General features: G+C 39.9%; 1 protein-coding gene across 1 annotated transcript; it reads right to left on the reverse strand.

Moving 5' to 3' along the window:
* Positions 1-65: 65 nt before the first annotated feature.
* On the reverse strand, positions 66-19,835 carry NEK3 (NIMA related kinase 3). The gene is made up of 16 exons (XM_043892032.1): positions 19,738-19,835; positions 16,938-17,108; positions 16,159-16,252; positions 15,967-16,064; positions 14,383-14,466; positions 13,632-13,699; positions 13,447-13,533; positions 11,202-11,256; positions 9,857-10,057; positions 9,394-9,466; positions 7,582-7,628; positions 4,483-4,585; positions 3,681-3,797; positions 3,270-3,404; positions 1,117-1,243; positions 66-660 (listed from the first exon to the last, which is right to left on the reverse strand). The coding sequence occupies exons 2-16, from the start codon at positions 17,052-17,054 to the stop codon at positions 579-581; spliced, it is 1,488 nt and encodes a 495-aa protein (XP_043747967.1). The 5' UTR covers positions 17,055-17,108; positions 19,738-19,835; the 3' UTR covers positions 66-578.
* Between the last annotated feature and the right edge of the window lie 155 nt (positions 19,836-19,990).

The following is a 19,990-nucleotide window of genomic DNA, read 5'->3' on the forward strand; positions in this document are numbered from 1 at the left end:
GTGGGTGATCACTGAAGATGATTGATGACTACCCAGAAATAGGTCTTATAGAAAAATCACACACATTCTGATGTTATAATTAAATATATTTAGATCCTCAAAAATTTTAGGAGATATAAAAAGAGCTATATAGTAATAAATCATAATAAGGTAATAAAGCAGAAATCATAACATGCAAATAATATTATGGGTTGTCGTGATGGTCTAAGGTCAGCATCCGTATGAGGTAGGCATTGTTTTCCTCATTTTGTAGTTGAGGAAATTCAGGCTCAAAGAGGTTAAGCAATTTCTCAAAACCACGCAAGCAGTAGGTGGTAGCATTCAACATCTGTTCTGACTGTAAAGTCTAAACCCCATACCCATTGTGCTATGCATTGTCCTCTGAATTAAAAAACCTAGATTTTTTTATACCCTATCTTACTAACCAGGAATAATTTTAAATATTCACAGTTTCCCTCTCTTCACTCTTCCTTTGTTTCCAAAGGAAAATACGTATCCTGTGAGTTAAGTATTATTCAAATATCAATTCCTCCTGTTAAACATCCCCTCCGGGTGACTAATGAATATTTCCTTGGGCATTATCCATCAGATACTCCTTGCCAGCCAGTTCGCTGCTTCAGTTCTGATACCCAATCGGCACTGTCGTCTTCCTCAAAGTCCCTGTGAAAAAACAATTTGGATATTAAGCCTCCATTTAAGAAGCACAGTAAATATTTGTTAATGGGATCAAAGCAGAATACCACCATGACAATACTGACATTTTTGAAAAATGAACTCCATAATGAAACTGAAGAGAGGAAAAAAAAATGGTTAGCCTTCCAAAGGTTCACTTCTATCATTCTTTCTCTAAATGTTTCAATATAAAATCTGTCTTTAAAAAAAAAAAGAATCTTCTCTACTAAAAAGTAAGTCCAAGCTGATTATAAACACAGAGCTCGGTCAAGAATTCTACGAAAATACCATAGCACATTACCTGTGCCAGATAGACGATCAAGATATAAACATTCATTTATGATGTAAAATAACATAACCAGCTCCTACTAAACCAGGAATTATTAAGGTACAACTTAAATGAACACGCGCACACACTGCCAACTGTCTGGGTACTTCACGTACGTATCCTCTTCATCCAGTTCAGGTTCAAGTCTCTCTGGATCCAAAGTGACAGAATCCCAACCTCCATCAACATCATCCGATGCTTCTGTTTCCTCAGACAGCGGGCCTTTCAAGAATCCTTCTGCGCCTTCAGAGGAATAGTAACAGAAATTATGCCAAGTTAAGCTGTCTTTATTTATTTCATGCGTACTTTTGCACTAAATTCCTCCAAAGGTTTGCTGGCTAATTGAGAGCACTGCCAGGCTCTGAGGTTTTCTGTGTATGTGCGGTCAGTCGCATCCGACTCTGTGACCCCTAACATATACTATGGACCCCATGGACTGGAGCCTGCCAGGCTCCTCAGTCCATAGGATTTTCCAGGCAAGAATACTGAAGTGGGTTGCCATTTCCTCCTCCAGGTGATTTTCCCAACCCAGGGATCAAACCCAAGTCTCCTGCATTGACGGGTGGGTTCTTTACCACTGAGTCACCATGGAAGCCAGCATATGAACCCATATTAAAGCATTAAAAGTTGTCTTTGGACAGCTGGATAGCAGTTGACTGTTTCTCCTTTGAGCTCTTCCCTCTCCCTCAAGTTTTCCCAATGGAGGGGAATAAAATTAGGGAGTTAAGGGCACATGCACACTATAAAAAACTTTTTTCCAGATGGTATTATAATTACTTTCAGGTTTTTGCTTACAAAACAATAACCTAACATAAAAATGTGGGTTCAGTCTTCATAAAAATCCTTTCACAATAGAGCTGTAATGCCTTTTTTACATAGTAACTTTCTTGAAATGACAAAAACTTTATCATTGGATCAGAGACAAAATCTGGGACCTATGCTGCTAAAATGAAAGTCAATCATTGGGAATTCCCTAAACATTCAGTCCTTAGGACTTTCTGGGGTCCAATCCCTAGTCAGGGAACTAAGAGCCCGCATGCCAACAAAATAAAAGTGCAATCATTAGCCTTGCTTAACACCTGTCTCCCCGGCTCCACCTCTCCTTGGGCCCATAACAGTCTTCACACAGCTCTATCAGAACGTGTGACACAAAGCTCTACAATGCTCTGCTTGTTTGCTGGTCCCCCAAATTACAAACTCTCTCAGGAAAGGAGTTATATTCTTTAAAAAAAAAAAAAAAAATCTTAACCTAGTATATGTTAGGCACTCAATAAACACTGACCAAGTAAACAATACAGTGAATCTGTTATAATACATAGAATTGAGACTTGCCACACCATGACATGCTCTACTTGGCACAATTTATCTTAGATCTTAAACCAAGAAAGATGGCTTTAGTAACTGCATTGTGAAAATTACACACACATGCACCCCCCATGTACACACCCTTAATGTAGTCCTTTGGCCTAGATTCCTAAGGGTAGTATCATAAAACATTATGCTGTATAACTGTACTGAAAATGTCTGTTGAAACAATAAAAAAAAAATTAAATCCTAATTGTTCACCTTCTTCTGTGTTCTATTCAAGATAACAATTCAAGTACAGAGCCAAAGAAATCTTGAAGTTCCTCAGTTTACCAGGATGAAGTCTGAACTGCAGAGCCGAGAAAGTGGGGTGTATTTCCATGATAAAAACGGACAACCTTCAAAGCTGTTACGAGATTATTATAAGCAAACAGGGACTTCCCTGGTGGTCCAGTAGCTAAGAATCCATGTTTCCAGTGCAGGGGGCCTGGGTTCGATCCCTGATGGGAGAACTAGATCCCACATGCCACAACTAAGACTTGGCACAGCCAAATAAAATAAATAGAAATATTAAAACAATAAAATAAGCAAACAAATGAGCAAATGGAAGGAATGAAGCACTATAGGAAATTTTAATTATGGCCTCAGACTGGCTAGAAAAGAGTCAAGGAAATCGAAAAAGACAATGCTCTGAAATATTTTATAACTTTAAGATTGAAGGGTTTCTGGGAGTGGGAAACAGGGAATCATCTAATGGGTACAGAGAATTATCTAAGGGGTACAGAGTGTCCATTTTGGAAAAGTTCTGGAGATGGACCGTGGTGATGGCTGCACGGTGTGAATGGACTCCATGCTCCTGAACTATAAGCTTAAAAGTGGCTAAGATGGTAACTTCTATGTCACATATATAATTTTTTTTTTAAAATCAAAGGATTTCCACAATTATGTAGCAGACATGAATCACCTGGTCTATATATCGTGTATGTTTGAAAGGCCAAGCTGAGGTCGGCATTCTTAAGGATGTTCAACAGGGTTTCAGGGGTCTCCTTGAGCCACTGCTTACGGGTATTGTTTTCACTGTACTTTATTACAGAACCACCTAGTTGGGAAAAGACAAAAAAATTCGTGTCAAGTAAAAAAGATTTCCAGCACATAATATCTCCTAGATTATATTAAAGCCCCATATTTCAAGTGAAACTAATTAACTCTCTATGATCTACTTCACTTGTCTGTATAAGTGAAATACACGTGTTCTCATGTGTGACACCAAATACCCTTCAAAGAGTGACATTAAAAAAAACACAACTCTAGCTCATTAAACAACAATTAGAGAATGTTCTATGATAAAATAATAGGATTCAATCTGGCTACTAACCTCTGTCGTCTTCTGCCGTTAAACTGGAAGTGAGTATGGATGCGTTTTCCAAAGCTCTAAGTGCTGTACTGGGTACGTTTTTCTCCCACTGTCGCCTGAGAGGACCTGGTAAACTGGCTTTTAAAGCATAAAGAAGAAATGCTGAGCATATTCTTTTACTTATTCATCTATATCCACACACAAGTTCTCTAACAACACTACTATTTCTTTTCTCTTTCAAATTCGGATCTAACACTCTTCCAAGTCTAAGTTCAGTTCAGTCGCTCAGTCGTGTCTGACTCTTAAGTAGTGAAGGGAATGAAAAAATCCAAATGGAAAGGTAAAGTTAATCGTTAAAGTGAATTTTTAAAAATATTATGTATATACTCACATATTACACAATATATAACAATAAAGGCCCAAGAGGACTTACAGGTACATGCTGTATGCCGTGCTTTTTAAAACAGTTTTTGGCTGCACCCCACAGCATGTGGGACCTTCATTCCCTGACCAGGGATAGAACCTATGCTCCCTGCCTTAGAAGTCTTAACCACTGGACCACCAGGGAAGCCCCTGTATGCTGTGCTTTTTATGGTAAAGGGCACAACAAACATTATTAATACTTTTTCTGAAGGCTCTTATTAATAAATACAATTTTTAACAGGTAAATAAAATATCTCTAACATTAAATAAATTACTTGATAAGCAAATATAAATATGCCTACTTGCTTATGATATCTCTGACCGAGTAAGGTAGAAACTGGTATTCCCCCTATATCCCCAGCTTCCCACCTATACAATGATTAGAATTTGAATAACTTACCTTTTTCCTCTCTGTTTACTATCCTCAGTGCACTTTCAACCAAATTTTTATTAATGCTTTCTAAGTCAGTGTGGCTACACTTTCCACCTGGTTCTTCCCTTTGCTTTAAAAGAAATTTAAAACAAAGATTAAGATATTCTTGAATTGCTACAAAAAAAAGGTAAACAAGTAGAGATAAACAGCTACTTAAACTTTAAAGATAAATGAATTAAACATTAACAACCAGAGAACCTCATACACATATGTACATTAAGAGCCATAACATCATATATGTGTGTATATTAAAAACCATATATGTGCATATACATAGGCATACATATATGTATGTTAAGTCATATACCTTAATAGACATTAATATCAGTCATTGCAAATATGAAGAAGATATATAAAAATGACAGAAATATTTGAGAGGTCTTTATAGAGAAAACAAGCAATGAAAAATTTCAGTATGATTTGCTATATTGGGCTTTTCAGGATGGAAATACCAAAATGAAATATTTTATAAAGTTCCTTTGGGGCTTTCCTGGTGGCTCAGCAGTAAAGAATCTGCCGGCAGTGCAGGAGATGCGGGTTAAATCCCTGGATCAGGAAGATCCCCTAATCCCTAGGTCAGGAAAATTCCCTGGAGGGCATGGCAACCAACCCACCCCAGTATTCTTGCCTGGAGAATCCCATGGACAGAGGAGCCTGGCGGGCTACAGTCCATAGGATTGCAAAGAGTTGGACATGACTGAGCGACTGAGCATGTATGTACACAGAAAATTACCTTACAGATGGCCCTGGAATTATGATGGTCTAATTTATTATTTTTTCACTTTATGATGGTGTGAAAATGATAAATACTCAGCAGAGACTGTATGTCAAATTATGAAAGTTGATCTTTTCCCAGGTTAGCAATATGTCATATGATACCCTCTTGTGATGCTGGGTGGTGGCAGAGAGCTGAAGCTTCCACTCAGCCATGTGATCACAAGAGTAAACAGTAAACAATTCACTTACAGCCGTTCTGCACCCAGACAGCCTCTAATTTTCACTTTCAGTTCATTATTCAATTCAGTTCATGCTGAATTCAAAATTTAACAAGACTATCTCACGTCAAACTATCTCATGTTGACATGAGATAGTCAGCACTTTATTATAAAATAGGCTTTGTGTTAGATGATTTTGTCCAACTAGAGAGTAATGGAAGTGTTCTGAGCACATGTAAGGTAGATTAAGCTAAGTTAGGAAGTTTGGTAGGTTAGGTGCATTAAATGCATTTTCAACTGGGGGGATGGGATTTCTACATCTTGATTGTGGTGCTGGTTATATGACCACATACAATCACCAAAATTCATCAAATTGCAAGCTAAAAATGAGTAAATTTTATTGCATATAAATTAGGCCTCAGTAAAGCTGGAAATAAACAGATATTATGTAAATAAAAAAAGCATGGGGCAGAAGAGATTCCATTTGTAGCAACCTAATGGGGTATGGTGTTATTTATTTACAACCTAAGGTTCACTCAAAAATTTACAAGTTTAATTACTAGTATATTCCATAAAGAGAATTGCGTGTTGTTACTACATCTTTTCCTTTGAGAGTTAAAAAAGGTGGGTCAAAATGATGAAGAAAGAAAAAATTATCAACAGGACATGAGTTACTGGGGTAGGTGTGGCAACTGGAAGTGGATTGGCTGTTACTACTCATGACTTAACTGCAGTTAACATGTAAAAGGGCACAGATGCCTAAGTCCAAACGAGATGAACAGGACCTTGAAAACCAGGCTAAAAAATGTCCACTCAATTTATGGGATAATAGTGAGTGAAGTGAAAGTCACTCAGTCATGTTGGACTCTTTGCGACTCCATGGACTATAGTCCATGGAGTTCTCCAGGCCAGAATACTGGAGTGGGTAGCTGTTCCCTTCTCCAGGGATCTTCCCAACCCAGGGATCGAACCCAGGTCTTCTGCATTGCAGGAAGATTCTTTACCAACTGAGCCATTAGGGATAATGGAGAGGCACTAGAAGTTTTTGAACAGAAAAATGTCAAGACCACACTGTTGTTGTTCAGTCACCAAGTCATGTACAACTCTACGTGACCACATGGACTGCAGCAGGCCAGGCTTCCCTGTCCCTCACCATCTCCCAGAGTTTGCCCAAATTTATGTCCATTGCATCGGTGATGCCATCCAACCATCTCATCCTGTTGCCTTCTTCTCCTTCTGCCTTCAGTCCTTTCCAGATCCCACATTAATGATCTACATATTATTTAGTCATAAAAAGGAAAGAAATTCTGATACACGCTGTAACATGTATGAACCTTGAAAATATTAAGCTAAGCAAAAGAGGCCAGACACAAAAGGACAAATATTGTGTGATTCCAGTTATCTGAAATATCTAGAATAGGCAAATAATGTTTCTTTCATAGAGACAGAAAGCAGAAAAGAGGTTATCAGGGCCTGGAGTGGGAGTTGGGGTACAGAGGAATGGACAGTTACTGTTCAATGGGTTTCTGTTTGGAATGATGAAAAAGTATTGTGAATGTAATTAATGTCATTAGATTCTATGCTTAAAATGGCTGAAATGATAAATGGTATGTTATATATATTTTACCACAAGGAAACCAACTAACCAAGGCTAAAATGAGACTTTCATGACTGTAAGCAGGGCTAAGTTGGTTCATATCTAGATTGAAACCACTTGTCATCAATGATTAGAAATGAAAAAACAAAGTAAAATGAAATGCTGGTCTAAAGTGGCTTGGCTGGCAGCACAGAAAACAGCCGTCAATTACTTCACAGGCCCAAAGACAAAAAACCCCTGAACTCAGGGACCAGGCAACAGACTTCCAAATATCTCACAGCACCCATTAATGCCAGGTACCCCAGTAGATGGTTTCAGAAATTTAACTTTTTTTTAAAGATTTTTTTTTATGTGGAAACATTTTTAGTCTTTATTGAGTTTATTACAATTTTGCTTTTGTTTTATGCTTTAGTTTTTTGGCCACAGGCATGTGGGATCTTTGCTCCCAGGCCAGGGATCGAACCCACATCCCCTGCATTAGAAGGCCCTGGACTGCCAGGAAAGTCCCGGGAAATTTACCTTTAAAGCACTTACCACTGTGCTTGCTTCATTTTCCAAAGTTATTCTGGTTCTGCTGGGATCTGCTCAAAGAGAAAATAGAAGGTAAAAAGAAAACAAAAAAGGCTTCTAATGTGACTTGCATAAAGCTTGAGAGACAAAAGGAAGCTTTTAAAGTCAAAGAACCGAAGCATTAGCCTGTGTAGTGATATCAAGTTTTAATCGCCTAATAACACACCTCAGCTGTTAAAGAGATTATTTCTGCCGTTTTATTCTGACTGTGAACATCTGAAAGTTAAGACATCTCGAATTCATTTATGCCAACCCATTTAGGCATCAGGAGGTAAGACACTACATACTCAAAAGGTCATTAGCACCTTTAGCACAAGAGCTACCCAGTCTGTGATTTTCCTGACAGCTATGACAGCAGGTGGAATAGCTAACCCTCCCAAAGCCAGATGCTTATTCCATGACGAGGAGCCAGCAGCAGTCATGGGAAACCCCGGCAACCACCCCTTGGTTGAGGATGGCTCTTGTCTGATTATCTGCTGCCAGAGCCTGGGGTCTGTGTTTCCCCATTCATTCAGCATTTTAAGCAGTTGCTACTGAGCATCCATGATGACGGTACTGAGGCCACAACAGGGCACATCTGACACAGTCTCTGCCCTCACTCAGCTTTCACTGTTCTGACATCTCACTGTCTACATTCTCGATGGAGATGCCACCCGACACATGCTCTGGACATGGTGGCCCTGCCCACTGGCTTACTCTTTTCTTTTAGAAATTGTAAGACTATACTTTCCTGTCTTGAAACTACACTATCTTGAAACTTTTCTTAGACTGTTTTTGGTGCTTCTGTTGCCCAGTATTTTAAAATTAATTTCCCATTCCCCTGGGATGTGAACCGAAGTTATGAAATGGTACATAAAATAAAATAAATACTGAAACAAACTGCTGAAGCAAAGCTAAGTGGCTACCTCCTATGTAAAGGAGAAAAGGCTGAATTGTAAGACTGGATGATTTACGTTTTACAAAAGGAACATTTAAAATTTGACTTTAAGAAAATAGTATAGTTTAGAAAAGTTTCTGTTGAAACCAACAGGACACAATAAATCAACGACACTTAAATTAAAAAAAAAAACCTAAAAAATAAATAAAAATGTTTCTTTTGTGGTATAGAACACTAAGATAACAGGCACTAATAATGGAGGTTTTACAACATCTGCCTACAGAGGGTGACCTTTTACTCATCTTAACTCTTCTCTCTTATTCTGGTCATTGTTAGATTTCTTCATATTGAAGATCTGAGTCACTGATGTCAAAGGAAAAGGAACAAAAATAACTTTGAAAAAAGAGATGACAACTTCCAAGAGACAATAAATTACATGTGAAATTTGCTCAGGATTGACTATGGGTGTATGGAAATTTTATGCAGTTGTAATGTGGACAGTTCCAACTTTCAAAATGACTTCGTTAAAAAAATTTGTTTATAAGATAGTTCTTAGGGATACCATTTCCTGTTATATTTTCAGGGTTAGATTCCTAGCTGAGGCCACAGAAGCCTTCTTTCTGACCCAAAACAAACTAGAGTAAATACAGTTCTAATAATGAAGCAGAGAACAACCTTTACATCACCACAATCTCCAAACTAGGCTTTTTTTTTGATCCCTGGCAAACTAAATGTGTAAGATTCAGCATAGATTTATGTCTGAAGGAACAAGTAGAAAATTTTGATTTGAGGAGTACCTCTGAAAATCATCTCTAATAACTTGAAAATTATATTTTTTTTCCTTTTTGTTATACTATATTTTAAAAGAACACTTAAAATAAGCTTTTCAAAATTCTTACCCTTTTTTCTTGGTGTACTATGCATAGATTTTTTGGTTTCTTCTAACACCTGTTCACCGTATTCTGTGATGATCTGAAAGTTTAAAGCAGAGAATTTAAAGACATGAAAGATGCTTTTCTTTAGATACCACCATAATGTCATTCAATTATCAATGTTCTTCCCCACAGTAATAAAGTTGAAAAGGAAAAATGCCATTTAAAAAATCCAAGTAATTTAGATAGACAGATAAACAGACATTTATATATGTCCAGGAAGATCTGGAAGGTTAATGCAAACTATATCCATGATTATATTTGAGGAATAGCATTGTGAAAAGAAGAGGGAAAGGAAGCTTCAAGCTTTTAATTTTTTTTAATACACATCTGCGTTATTTGAATTGTTAAGAGCATGTGTAACATGTAATTGTGTTTAAAAGAAAACAAACACTTGAAAACTGTTCACAGTCAGTTCCACACACTGTACCTCTGGGGGCAGGCACTTCTGGATAAGCCGAGCTAAAGAGCCTCTAGAGAGAAGCGTTGTAGCTGAAGGACGATGTGAGGGATTCTTTTTAAACATCTGCTTGATCAGAAGCTGCAGCTCATAGGAATAATGGGATGGCAGTGGGCTCATGGACCCCTGACATATTTTGAGGATAAGACTTTTCCAACTATTTGCCTGAAACTAAAAAGCAAAACTGAACTGTAAAAGCAGATACAGGGAAAGAGAATGGAAATAAGAAAATACCAGCTGAACTGAATTCATATGAATTATTTTAATTAAAAAAAAATTTCTTTCTAGAGGTGTTGTTAAGGTACTATTCTGAATTTTTTTTTTTTGCTAATCATACTTTTCTTAGTACTTTCAAAAATTGTATTTTATTGAAGTATAGTTGATTTACATGGTGTTAACTGCTGCTATATAGCAAAGTAATTCAGTTATACATGTGTATACATTCCTTTTTATACTATTTTCCATTATGGCAAGCCACTCCAGTATTCTTGCCTGGAGAATCCCATGGACAGAGGAGCCTGTTGGGCTGCAGTCAAAGGGGTCGCACAGAGTCCGACGTGACTGAAGCAACTTAGCACCAGCACCATTATGGTTTTATCACAGGATACTGAATATAGTTCCCCATGCTATATAGTAGGACCTTGTTGTTTAATTCAAATGTAATAGTTTGCATCCGCTAGTCCCAAACTACCCCAGCCCCCACCCCAGTACTATTCTAAAATCTTACGGTTGTTCAGGAGAAAGGTAAACATAAATAGCAAAAGATGTTCCCATCTTGAGGAAGTCTTACCATCAGTCCCAGCTTGGGTACTTTATTACTTAAATCAGTGTTTCTGCAGATACACATTTTTAATATATTTTAAAAATCAAAGCATCAATAATACATATATATGGGCTTTTAAAAATTCAAATGACCCTAGGGCTGATAGTAACTGCAATGTTTCTTCACTTCCCTCTTCCTCAAAAATCCCCAGGTCTGCTCCCTGACAAAATGCACTTCAGACTTTTCCCATTTTAAACTTCTGCTGCAAAATCCTTTTTACCTTTCACGTCACCAAGGTAGTTATTATGGTTTGACAAGTAATAGAGTGGGATAAAAAATGACACACCAGAATAACATTTTAAGTTTTCACTGTATAATAAACATACTGCAATTAACACCAGGTTTCATCCTTAGCAACACTTATGTAAGAACATGATGGCATTCTGCCTTGGGGGTGTATCACCCTACTAATACATATAAGTGAAGATATGAAAAAGGACTTAGACCAACACAACCAAACGCTGCCTTTTCCATGCTGCTTGCCATACTTACTGGATGCTTAAGGGTACAGAGTTCATAGAGAATGCATCCCAAGGACCAGATGTCACTGGAAGCAAAAGAAGCAATGTAATGATGAGTGGGTTATGAGTTATCATACAAAAATATATGTATTTTCCAATACCCCAAAATGAAAAATTACTCTACCTTCAATAAGAACAGATATCATAAGGACTTCTTAGTTACTGAAATAAAATATGCGGCAAGTTTGATCTAACACTTAGACCACTTACTCACAGTGATGTTCACAGAAAAACTCCCTGCTCCCCAAACCCTGCCCCTCCAAATCCAGTGGTTCAGGTATCACTTCAGTGGTACTTGGGGCAAGAGGAATATCCATGGACTCAGATTACCATAGTTGGAAGAAGGGCTTTAGAAGTCATCCTGTACAGACTCCAGACCATCTGGGCTCAGCAGGCCTTTGGTCTCACCTCGACTGACAGCTCAATGTTCCCCCTAGCTGCCTCTAGGGGGCGCATTCTTATTCTTCTATGAAAGAGCTCTTCAGAGCTCAGCAGAGTTCTACACTTTGCCCTACACGCCCACCCTTCTTCAAACTAAACACCTCCACTTTCCTCCATCCTTCTCACCACCTAGTTGTCATCCTCCAGACTTTTTCTAGATGATAGTCTTTTCACTTTAACAAGGTTTTTTTAAAACCAATTATTTCCCCCAACTTTTAATTTTTCAAAGCTTGAAACCTACAGAAAAGTTGTAAAGGCCCAAACGCTCCTTCCTAATATCCCCAGTCACTAGCATCTGCCTGCTAGCCCCTCTTCTGCCTACACTTGAACCTCTTGAAAGAAAGGTTTCAGACGTCAAACACTTCACCCCTAAACATGTCAGCATATACAGCCTAAGAGCAAGGACACTCTCCTGCATGAATACAGTACCATTATCATATCCAAGAAATCGAACCTTAATTCAATACTATTATCTAGTATTTTGTTCAAACTCAGGTTTCCCCAGTTATCCCAGGAAGTTCCTTCATAGCTGTTCTGTCTCCAATTCAGTCAACTTTACCTTATAGGAGTCTATTTAGTATGGAGTGGTGTTGTCGTTTTTAGTTGCTAAGTTGTATCCGACCCTTTTGCAACCCCATGGACTGTAGCCCGCCAGGCTCCTCTGTCCATGGGATTCTCCAGACAAGTTGCCATTTCCTTCTCCAGGGGATCTTCACAACCCAGGGATCAAACCCACATTTCCTGTATTGGCAGGTGGATTCTTTACCACTGAGCCACCTGGGAAAGCCCACAGTATGGACTGCCATACCCTTTTTAGAAAGCAACTGGGCAGGAGGTAACAAAAGCCTTTAGGTGTTTCTACTTCTAGGAATTCATGCCAAGAATGTGACACTTTTATGTATTAAAAGGCATAGTAATTCAGAGTCTGTAGTAATTTAGGACACTGAAAACTAGAACCATATCAAAATCCAACAACAGAGGAATGTGAAATAAATTTTGGAAGAGCCATATATTAAAATATTATGCAATCATTAACAATAATCATGAAGAGTATAAATACAGGGTAAAATGAATATGATATAATGCAAAGTGAAAAAATAGGATACTAAATTATATAGAGTATATAAACTAAGTTTAGGGGAAAAAGAGAATGGATGGGGAAAAAACCCAAAATGTTATTAGTAGTTTCTGTAAAACTGGGTGATCGCCATGTCCTTTCTTTATCTCTACATTTCTAACCCACCCACTGCCCATCCATTCCATCAATGAGCACATTTTACTTAGATTCAGAAAAAAAATTACATTTTAAATTATAAGGACTTCATACTGTCTTCCCATGATCAACAAACCTATCAGTCAAGTGCTTATTATCTAGCCCTTTACATGTCAACTCAATGACATCTGGTTCCCAAATTTTGGTGCACGTAGGAATTACTTGGTGATCCTGGAAAATGATTGATACCTGGTTCCCACTCCCAGACATTCATATTTAACTGGTATGGCTACAACCTGAGCTTCAAGATTTTTAAAGTTGAGAGCAGCAAAGTAAAAGAAGCAGTAACATAATTCATACTATCCCAGAAATGATTAACTTTTCTTTCGGCATTTACATGTAGCTCCTCTCAGCTCTGAACAGCTGGAAAATTTATGACTTTCACTTAGAGGCCTATGAACTTCAATTCTACGCTGCTTTCTTTTAACAACCAAACTTCATCTGTAGGCTATAATACTATCACCAAATGGTCACCCCTTCCCCAACTACATACATCACTTACCTTTTATTGTTATAAGGCATGTTTTCCCAAATTTCTGGGGGCACATAATAAGGCGTTCCCACATATGTACAAGCAAACGCCATGGGGCTAAAACCATAAAAAGATACAGAACGATTACAGAGCATTTCTGAATAATGATGTTTTGGCAACAGTCACTACTACAGGAGAGAAAGAGACATACACACCTCGAGAGAAGACGGGCAGATCCAAAATCACCCAGTTTTACTTTTCCATCTTGGGTGAGGAAGATATTCTGCATTGAAAAAGAAGAGCTCAGATCACATCTGCCATCTTTCAAACATAAGGCAGAGAGCTCCAAGAGAAGCTGTCTTTCAAAGCCTGCTGATGGTGGAGATTATATGCAGAAATGCTGATAGCCAAGTCCCCGAATGGAACACAAAACGACGAGATATCCTCTGGACAGCAACATTCCCCTGCTTGGGAATTCAGGATGACTGCTTAGAAATCTAAGGCAAGCGTCACACCGTATCAGCAGACCCTGATCAGCTGAGCAGGGAGCCTGTTCAGGGTAACTCCAGATGGCAGGCTCCAGTCTCAATCATTTTCCATCTGGGAATACATGGCCTTAGGAAGCAGTCTCTAAGAGAGCTGGAACTTATTAACATACACTACTAAAGAGATTTACTGACCCATTTTCAGGTCGTACCTTATTGTGCTAGCATAAATATTATATTAAGAAATATTTCTGGACTTCCTTGCTGGTCCAGGGGTTAAGAATCGGTGCTGCCAATGAAGGGCGCATGGGCTCAATCCATGGTCGGGGAACGAAGATACCATGTGCCTCGGAGTGCAGGCAAAAAAAAGAAATATTTCTAAAGATTAAAATGCACCCAAAAGAAAATAGAATAACACAGAAAAAGGATTGAAAGAAATAGTTTTCAATTTTTTTTTAGGCCCCAAATGTATTGCATTCACCTTGGACTTGATGTCTCTGTGTAACACACGTTTCTTATGAATGTGATTTACTCCAAGACACATCTGTGTAAACCAATGAAGTATCTGTAAAAAAAAAAAAAAAAAAACATGCAAGAATGCAATAACTGGAGCATGGTAACCCCAAATTCCTAAGAATCATCTTTAGGCCTTAGCTGACCTGGGTTTTACATAATGTAAATACAGAACTCCTAAAAATTACATAGTTCAACTAAGATTCATTGCTGTCTGGAGAAACTGAGAAAAGCTGTGAATCAATCCCAATGCATCATCTTCTCATGAATGATCCAAATAACTATTTATTTATTTATTTATCTGGCCCTGCCATGCAGCCTGCAAGATCTTAGTTCTCTGACCAGGGATTGAACCAGGGTCCTCGGCAGTGAAAGGGTGGAGTCCTAGCCATCGGAGAGCCAGGGAATTTCCAACAATTTATTTTAATAAAACTCCCACTATATTTTTCTTGTATTTAACCAAGTAAAAATATTTCTTAAATACACATATAAAAGTAGTTCACCACTTAAAATGAATATGCTATAACTTTTTATAGTGTAATCATTGCATCAGATTTCATTCACTTTTCCAGAATATTCAGATATTAACATTAAAATATTTCATTATATTTCCAACAATCTTTGGAAGCCAAGGCTGGCCTCCTACAATGGAACCCATATTCTTAGCAACACAACTTCTAAATGAAAAATATTTATACTAATATACTCTTAAAACATGTTATACCCTATATTAAACTTAGCCCCAGTAAAGCTGTTTATTTATTTTCCTTGGTCATTTCATTCCAATAATATTTAATATGCAACTTTCCACTAAAAACACACTAAGCATTTAAAGAGAATATGCTAAACTGTGAAAGAAAAGAGACGAAGAATAGGGACTCTTGAAAAACAGAAATGCAAGTTTCACTCTTCAGATGATGGAGAATTACAAAAGAAATCCATGTGCTTTCTAAAATTTCAATATAAAAAGTAAAAATTTTAAATATCTAGTACAAAATATGATGGATATACCTACTTTACCTACTTTACCTCTTAAAAACACCCCAGCCAGTCACATCCTGACAACACACTAAAGAACATCATGGATACACAAAGTCATTTCTAACTAATGTGCTAGGTAACCACAGATAACAATGTTTTTAACTTATTCAAATTTTAGAGCAAAGTTGCTTCTAAACCTTGAGGGGAACTTGGGGACTCCCCTGGCGTTTCAGTGGTTAAGACCCTGCTCCCACTGCAGGGTTTGATCCCTGGTCAGGGAACGAAGATCCTGCATGCTGCCTGCTGGGCTTCCCTGGTGGCTAAGCTGCAAAGAATCCGCCTGCAATGTGGGAAACCTGGGTTCGATCCCTGGGTTGGGAAGATTCCCCTGGAGAAGGGAACGGCTACCCACTCCAGTATTCTGGCCTGGAGAATTCCATGGACTGTATATAGTAGTCCATGGGGTTGAGAAGAGTTGGACACCACTGAGCAACTTTCACTTTCACGCTTCCTGGTATGGCCGGAAAAAAAAAAAAACTTTGAGGGCAACTTATGTAAGTTAGTCTCTTACCGTATCTTCAGGAAACAACTTCCCTTTCTGATGTTTAATCTTCTGCATTAGGTCCCCTCCATCACAATATTCCATTACTATGTACAGATGTCCTTCAGCTGCAACAAATTAAAGACTCTTAGGAAAGTCCCAGTGGCCGTGTATTCTGAATGAAATTCAGAAATGCACGTATTGGGGGAAATTCATATTTACCTTCAAATGATTCTTTAAAGGCAACAATATTGGGGTGTTTCATTTTGGCTAACAGAACAGCCTCCTTCCTAGAAATCCGTGTGTCAGACAAAGACTAGAAGAAGGTTTAAAGAAGTGTAAATGTAGTATTTCATTTAAAAACTGACAGTATGATAGTAAAATGGTATTATAGTAGCTTGTATATTTTAACGTGACACAATTGAAACTGTGTCTCTTTCAATCAGACATAATTTTATAGCACTGTTCAGTTCAGTTCAGTCGCTCAGTTGTGTCCGACTCTTTGCAAGCACTGTACTTTGACCCAACTTAAGGTTTATCAAATCCCAAGAGGAAACATGTGGGGATTTTTCAACTATGGCTATATGTATTTTGCCTGCTTAAGCTGACCTCTTATATCTTTACAAGTATAGAATGTAAACTAGCTTTAACATCAACCTAAGCATAAGCTGACTTGGAGGACAGTATGCCATCAACCATAGGAGCTTCCTGGGTGGGGAATTCCCTGGAGGAGGGCATGGTAACCCACTGAAGTATTCTTGCCTGGAGAATCCCATGGACAGAGAAGGCTGGTGGGCTACAGTCCATAGCATGACAGAATCAGACACAACCGAAGTGAGTGAGCACGAGCAGGAAGCACAGAAGACAGATCAAGACCTTGTAAAGCTGATGAATAAACCCATTAAATCCTTTGCACAGAAGAACGATCCCGTGTTAACTTTCAAGAACTTGTACAAACGACATGTACACTTTCAACATGAGCTAACTGCTTTAGCAGTGACCTTGGGAAGCCTTATTTCCTTCATGGCAAACATCCGATTACTGCTCTCCTGCTGAACCAAAAGGGCTCTGCCGAAGGAGCCCTCGCCAATGACTCTCAGGACCGTGTAGCCATCCATGCCGGGCACCGCACAGCTGGGTCTACTCCCGCAGCCACCACTGGGTCTCCCAACCTGCATTCAAAATCAGAAACAACGGGGAATTCAATTTATTTTCAAAAGGCTGAATGAATTCAAAGTAGCTCTATCCCCAAGATAGAACAGCTTATTCCCTTTATTCATTCAACAGGTGGACATGGAGTATCCACGCCAGGTTTTATAATCCTGAATAAATCTCTCACGGCCCCAGCCATCACTCACATTGCAGGTGAGACCACAGACCTCAAAAATGCAGGACAGCGGGTCTTACAGGAAGAGCCATGCTGGCCTCTGGTAGAGGTATCCTGGGGAATTAGGAAGATGATATTCAGGCTGAAGCCTGAATGGAAGATATCTAGCAAAGAGGAAGGGTGATGGAGGCAGGAGGGAATAGCCGATTTAAGAGCAAAGGAGATTGTTTCAATTCAAGGAATTGAAAGAGGGCAGTAAGGCAGGTGAGGCAGACTGGGCCTAGTAAGCCAAGCTCAGGTTGGTGGATTTTTATCCTGTAGTGAAGAACAGGCTCTCTGAAGGGTTTAAACTGAGAGAGCAGATTTACATCTTAGAAAAATCACTCATGCTGGCTGCAGAGCAATGGACCAGACAGGGGAGAGAGGAAGAAGGCCAGAGCAGGACTCCTACCATAGAAAAGGCAGGAATATGATGAATGGAATAGAGCAGTGGCAATGGGGATGAAGGGGGATTCCCAGATGGCTCAGTGATAAAGAATTCGCCTGCCAATGCAAGAGACCTGGGTTCGATCCCTGGGTCAGGAAGATCCCCCAAAGAAGGGAATGGCAACCCACTCCAGTATTCTTGCTTGGGAAATCCCACGGACAGAGGAGGCTGGTGGGCTACAGTCCATGGGGTCGCAAAATCTGGCACGACTGAGCATACACACACACACGAAATGGGGATGAAGACAACAGGAAAGAAACATGTGAAAGAACTGGCAAGATTTTGGGTAACGGATTTCTGGGGGACAAGTAGGGAGAAGGAGACTAAGGAGACTCTGGTTTCTGGTGTAAATTGGGCAAGTATTGATACCATTCTCTAAGAAAAAGGAAAGGCATGATGGTTGCATGCCTGTTTTTTTGGTTTGATTTTTCTGACCTTGGGAGTCTGGTAGGGTGTGGTGGGGAAAGATGTGGAGAAGACGTGCTTCTTTGGGGATATGCTGAGCTGGAGGTGCCTGGGACAAAGAAGACATGTTAAACAGAGTCCTTGAACCTCAGTCTTCCTTTATATTTCCTGGGTGGAGCAGCTTGCTGGATCTCCTAATACATTAGAGAAGATGAATATAAAGTTCCTAATACTTTGCCTGGTACATAGGGGGCCCTGAATAAATGGCAGCTATTATTAGTATTTGGGGGCTTCCCAGATTATTTACCTAGTGGTAAATAATCACTGTCAATACAGGACACAGGAGACACGGGTTCCCTCCCTGGGTCAGGAAGGGCCCCTGGAGAAGAAAATGGCAACCTACTCCAGAATTCTGGAAAATCCCACAGGCAGAGGAATCTGGTGGGCTACAGTCCCCGGAGTTACAGAGTCAGACACAACTGAGCACATATTATTAGTATGAAACCTTAGAAAGGGGATTTTTTTTTTTTTTCATTACCAAAACACACTGAAATGAGCTTATTCGATTGTCACAAAACTTACATGGAGTGTTTTATTTTCATAAAAATCATACCACAAAGATTTATGAGGTCCAGAGAGTACAAGCAGGTAAAGCCAAACCAAAACCTACAGTTCTCACTAGGAAACTCTAGAAATATTTTCTCCATATAAGGAAATCAAGTGCACAGTCTTCAAAAACAATTCCTTTCTAAGACAGTTAGGTCTCTCAGTATATGACCTGAAGGGAAAAAGTTCTCTGTCGCTCTTCTAAGTGACCCCTGGCATTACACGATTTGACAAGATCTAGCCTTCCCATACATTTTGTTGTTGTTGTTTACTTCGGGTCTTTATTCCATGAATGGGCAATAACTGATAAGCAAGAGCAACCTCTGCCTTTTCTTAGTTGAAAATTACATTTGGCCCTTGCTGCCTACATTTGCCCCTGTTACTCAATGATACACCCCTAAACTCATTAAGGGCTTCCGCAGTGGCGCAGCCAGAGGTAAAGAATCTGCCTGCAATGCAGGGGAGCGGGGTTCGATCCCTGGGTAGGGAAGATCCCCTGAAGGAGGAAATGGCAACCCACTCCAGTGTTCTTGCCTGGAGAATCCCATGGACAGAGGAGCCTGGCGGGCTACACAGTCCACAGGGTCGCAGAGTCCCACGCGACTTAGCGATTAAACAACAAACTCTTCAAAAAAAAAAAAAAACAAAAACAAAACTGTACAGTATATGCTCTGAATGTGACAAAACCCGTTCCTTCCCAAGCCTATACCGATCAAAAGCTAATACAGTGATTTGCAAATGAAAATATAGGATGCAGTATGGAAGGGGCGTGCGGTCCGACCCTCACTCCCCGAGAAGCCGCTCCGCCTCGCAGCCCGGCCCGCGCTGCCCCCGCGACCCCCGGGCCTGGGTCCGCAATCGCCGGAGCACGGGTCCCGCTTGCCCCCTCCCCGCGTGTGCGCCGGCCGCTCCCAGCCCCACGCCCGCCGGCTGCTCTCGCGCCCGCGGAGGGGATTTGTCCAGACGGACCGCTCACCCGCTTCCCCCGCTCCCCGGGTCGGTCGGCTCCCGGGTCCCGAGCAGGGAGCGCTTCCGGAGGGCGGGGCAGCGGGCCGTCTCTCGGGTTGCCGGCGAAGGAAGCGTCCCGGGTCGGTCGGGCGGGCGGCGCTGTTCTCAGCTCAGCCCGGCCCACGAAGGGTGCGTTTTCAAAGAGCTGTTCCACGTCGCTCCAGAACAATGCCAGTAATATTAAGCAGAAGTGTCCTTCTCATAACCCAAATTCTGTCTCC

This window comes from Cervus elaphus, chromosome 30 (genome assembly GCF_910594005.1).
Source record: "Cervus elaphus chromosome 30, mCerEla1.1, whole genome shotgun sequence".
NCBI classification, from domain to species: Eukaryota; Metazoa; Chordata; class Mammalia; order Artiodactyla; family Cervidae; genus Cervus; species Cervus elaphus.